This window comes from Frankliniella occidentalis, unplaced genomic scaffold (assembly GCF_000697945.3).
Source record: "Frankliniella occidentalis isolate FOCC.00 unplaced genomic scaffold, Focc_3.1 Scaffold174, whole genome shotgun sequence".
NCBI classification, from domain to species: domain Eukaryota; kingdom Metazoa; phylum Arthropoda; class Insecta; order Thysanoptera; family Thripidae; genus Frankliniella; species Frankliniella occidentalis.
In genome coordinates this window covers 447,986-452,624 of record NW_026267300.1, presented here as the reverse complement: position 1 = coordinate 452,624, position 4,639 = coordinate 447,986, and the positions used below count along the sequence as shown (strand labels likewise).

At 52.5% G+C, this 4,639-nt stretch overlaps 1 protein-coding gene across 1 annotated transcript in view; it reads right to left on the bottom strand.

The window, feature by feature from the left end:
• LOC113201867 (POU domain, class 3, transcription factor 3-like) overlaps positions 1–4,639 on the bottom strand; it is a 69,443-nt gene that overhangs the window by 42,592 nt on the left and 22,212 nt on the right. The window contains exons 4-5 of the mRNA XM_052271799.1: positions 3,129–3,462; positions 1,383–1,653 (exon numbers count right to left, since the gene is read on the bottom strand). Coding sequence (XP_052127759.1) covers positions 1,383–1,653; positions 3,129–3,462 — 605 coding nt within the window. The remainder of the gene's footprint in view (positions 1–1,382; positions 1,654–3,128; positions 3,463–4,639) is intronic.

Here is a 4,639-nt window from a genome sequence, read left to right as displayed (position 1 = left end):
GCTCGGAGCCAAAGCAGCTCAGCTGGAGAGGGTGACCCCCTCCCTCTCTCTCTCTCTCTCCGAACCCTATTGCGCACCCTTTCCACCTTTCCAACGACTTCCTTTGCAGCGTTTCAAAGCCTCCCGCACATTGCTACCAAATTTGATTCCGAGCTTAAGTTGCTCGCATTACAAACACATTTCTTGAGGTGGAAAGCGCATTGCTTTACGCAGAGCATTCCACTGGGTTTCACGGTGCTCTTCCTACTGCTAACACCCCAACCGCCTCATAGCCGCACAGGAGGGGTTAGGGGCGCCAAGCATCCACTTGCGGTATCTGCCGCTAGCGAAGTGATCCCGCCTCCCTCCCCCCCCCCTACAAGCTCCCCATCAACACCCTCACCACTGCCCCATGCCCCCACCCCCCTTCCCCACACTGGCGCGCGCGCGGGTTTGCCAACTTGTTGACAACGATCTAAGGAGGAGGTGGGTGCGCGGGGCGGGCGGGAGCCGAGGTTGTATCCATCCGTGTCACGGACTGCCGCGGCGTGGCGTGGCGTGGCGTGGCGTGGCCAGACCTCGCATCCCGGGGCGCTTCGGAGGGGCGGGACTGCCTGCGCCACCGCGAACCGCAGCGCGGGACCGGCGCCCTCGCGATCCGCTCTTCATGTATACAACCTCTGAGTTGACACCCGTCATCTGAGTCTGGCGCTGACGCTTGACGCCCAAAGGGCGCTACTTTGATGAGTTACCCCATAGGAAACAATAAAAAAATATTTTTAAAAAACGTCATTTTTGGGACCTTTTGTTTTTGATTTTTTAAAAATCCAATTTTTGAGCTAGAATGCTCATCTTCGAACTCGATCTGTCTTTTTATGACACAAAACGACCCTGAAAATCCCAGGTCGCTCGCGCACTTTGTTTTCGAGTTTTCGTGCGGACAGATACACAGACAGACAGACACACAGACAGACAGACACACAGACAGACAGACAAAGTTTTTTCCGACCAGACGGAGTAATAGGCTTCGCTAATCGCTCAGCCAATCAGCCAATTATACTTGTAGTTTACAAAAAATTTGGAAATTTACGACGATATTTTTCACAGTGTTTGTGAAAGTTTTCATTCATTTTTTCTGCATGGGCAAAAGAATGATCCCTCCCTACGGCCCAAAGTTTGAGGTGATGCAAAGTTGTATTTCTTATTTCGCACGGTGGGTAACCATGATCGCTCGATAGTTCAAACCATTTCTTCACGACATTGAAACGCCACATCAAAAGCACTGGCGTGTTCTGGTTTTGTTGTTTAATTTGTTTCTGTGTCGATGCTCGAGCTGTTAGCTGCAGTCAGCCCGCAGCAGCTGCTCGGAAGGAAGGGCTGGGCACGTCGTTTTGGGTACTCACACGGAGAAGTGGTAGAAGAAGCAGATCCATCCGCCGGGGTGCTCGAGGAACACGTAGACCCGCTCCTGGAAGCTCTTGCCCCTCTTGTGGTGGAACACGTACTTGGCCTTGAAGGCCTGGTCGATGGGGAGGTAGATGGGGTAGTAGGGGTCGGGCACCCCCTGCGGCTTGCTCTTGGAGTGTCTCGGTGCGCCGCCCGCGGCCCCAGCCGCGTCCGCCGCGTCCGCCGCTCGTGCCTTGTGACCGCGGCCGCCACTGCCGCCTGCGGGCCCTGTGGAGACGCGGGTGAAGAAGTTAAGAACAAACTTAAACAAAAGGATTAATGACTGTTCATTAAAAAAAAAAAAACACTTGTATTTTGGCAAAATACAAGTTTTTTGTAAAGTTAGAGGGTTGATGTCCACTCCTCCCATTGTTTTGGTCGAATCTGAAGAAAATTACTTTTAGAATCCCGGCTGTTGAAAAGTGCAGAGAAATCGAACATCGAACACATTTGTAGGAACAATGGCCTGAGTTGAGATAAATTTATTTACTCACTGGGTGACTAAATTACTTTTGCTACTAAAAATAATTAATGTTTTACCAACAAAGGGGTAATGTTTGACGAATTAGCCCCTGCAAAGGTGACATTTTTGAGCACATCCATACAATATTCAAATTTGTCACCGTTCTAGGAACAAAAAGTTAGTTTTGTTTGTTCCTTTTTAGGTTGCATGGGCCATAGGGTGCACTGCCGCTTTGCTCTCGGTGGGCACGGCGCGGCGTAGCTCAAGCGCACGGTCAGGCGAGATCGCCTGCAGTGGGGTCGCTATGCAGTCCCGCCGCGCAGGCGTGCCTTCCGGGTGGCCTACCCGCCCTTCGTAGGGCGCTCTGGACGTGAAGCGCAAGGCACAATCTATCCTAACTCTGCTCCAAATAAATGAAGTCAAAACTTGTAGGGAATAATTTCACACCAGGTACGCAACGTACCAACCTGTACCCAGGCCCAGGACCTTGCCCGTTTGTGGCGCAGGATCAAAAATTACTCACAAAAGAAACAACGAAAAGTCACACTCAAAATTTTATTGGCTCTAGGATTTTCGTGGATAGTGGGAGTGAAATTGAAAACTTCCCTCTTGATTTTATACTGACATAAGGTCGCATCATGTTTAACTCCGCTGAGTGGTTGCCTTGAGGTTACGACCCGACATCAAAACAACGGAAGTGTTTTGAAAAATGTATCCATCACACGAGCACAGTGTGTGGGTGTATCTGACGCCGCCCTTGTTTCCTCTGATCCGATCTCCCCCTCCCCTCTACGGCCTAATCCACTCCCCTCACCACCACCACCCCAGACCAGGGCCGACCAAATCATTTTTTATTTCCCCTCAGGACCGCCCTCTGGAGTCTGGTATATGGACTTCGGCTCGGAGCCAAAGCAGCTCAGCTGGAGAGGGTGAGATTGGGGGGGGGGGGGCTGGGCTCGAGGCCAGAGAGTAGGGACACGTCCAGGTGCTAAAGAATTCATTAAGAGGAACACACTTGGCTCAGCGAGGAGGGGGGGGCCACGGGTCGGGGGTGGGTGGTGTGTGGGGCGGTGGTGGGTAGGGAGGAGAGGGATAAACCCCGAAACGAACTTGCCCAGCCGTAAGCGCTCAGAGATAACTTTGTCATCTTTTTCATCCATTTTTTTTTTCTAGGCGGGGTGGTGGTATGTTGTGTTCCGCACACCCCGGATGCTCCCGACAACAGCCGCCTGATACTGACCGGACCCAGAGGCGCCAGAAGCAGAATGGACAGAGCCGCGATGTCGCTCGCCATGTCCCACGTCGGCGGGGGCCGCGCCGGCCGCGACCTCCCCGACGTCGAGTACGGTGGAGTCGAGGGGGTCGTCGTCGTCGTCCTCGCCGAGGATGTCCGAGCACGCGTCCTCCGAGTTGGCCCGGCGGTAGGCGGCGCGCGAGTCGCGACGCCGCCGGCTCGCCGGGGTGGCGCGGTTGTGGTGGTGGTGGGGGTGGTGGGGGTAGTGGTGGGGGTAGTGAGGGTGATGCGACTCGCCGAAGCGCGGCGAGGATGAGCGGACGTTCCGGATCGTGCGGAGCTGCAACACAGAGAGAACAAGGAAATGCCATGAAATGTTGACAAACCTGTGATTGTCTTTGCGATGTGACGCTCTAATGAAAGACCCTTTTGCTGCTCCAAGCGCCGCACGCTCAAAACCACCCATGACCCTCGGCAAATTAAAGATTCTCATCAGAGTAACACTAATGTTCTACCACTTCCACTGTTCTTCAACGAATGTGACGTCACATTCGTTTTAATGTGAATCGTGCCTCATTCGTTTGAAATGTTGTGTTGGGGCTTTTAGGGGTCTAGCCGGCCACACGTACTGTACAGTAAAAACAAAATTTAGTTCCTAAAACGGACTAAAATTTAGTAACCCAATTTTTAATAAAATACAATCGCACCAAACAAATTAGGTCACCTGGACTAAATTATTTCATCGCCACGAATAAGTTTTGGTCTCTAGAGCTAAAATTTCGTCGGTTTTAAATTTGGTTCTCTGGACTAAACGGACTTCTGGGTGTTTGAGGAACTCCGTTAACCCACCGCAATGTGGTTCAATCCAACCCCAATTCGCACCTCTATGGAGAGAGCATGTCGTCACAGGAAAGGATGAAAAAATAGACAAAACATTCGCAAACAAACACATGTCCGGGTCCGCATATTGCCGGGGAAACAGTCCCCATCCGCAAGGCTCGGAGGACTACAATACGCGTTATACATACGGCCCGCGCGTAATAATTATTAACTCCGTTTGCGGGGCGTTTCCGGCATGGAAGATTACAACGACGTTGGAGGAGCCGGAAGTGTGCCGCCATTGTTTGCGATGCAGCAGCCCAGCCGGCACACGCCCGCGCTGCGCGTTTCCGGAAATTCCTTGCAGCAACAGCCTGCCCCGGTACTAAGCTGGACCAGCAGAAAGGGGGGAGAAACAGGGGAGGGAGGGAGGGGATTTCCTGCTAACTTATTCGCCTCCCCAAAACATCCCCCTCTATTGCTGCTACTCGCCTCTTCATCAAGAAACATCCCCGGAAACGTGGGTTTGTGAGCGCAAACGGGAGGGAATTGAGTATGTGCTGGAATGTGTACGTGCGAGTATACATGTATCTGTGCGTACGGGTTTGTGTAGGGGAGGAAGAGGGGGAGGTAGACTGAGAGAGAGAGAGAGAGAGAGAGAGAGAGAGAGAGAGAGAGAGAGAGAGAGAGAGAGAGAG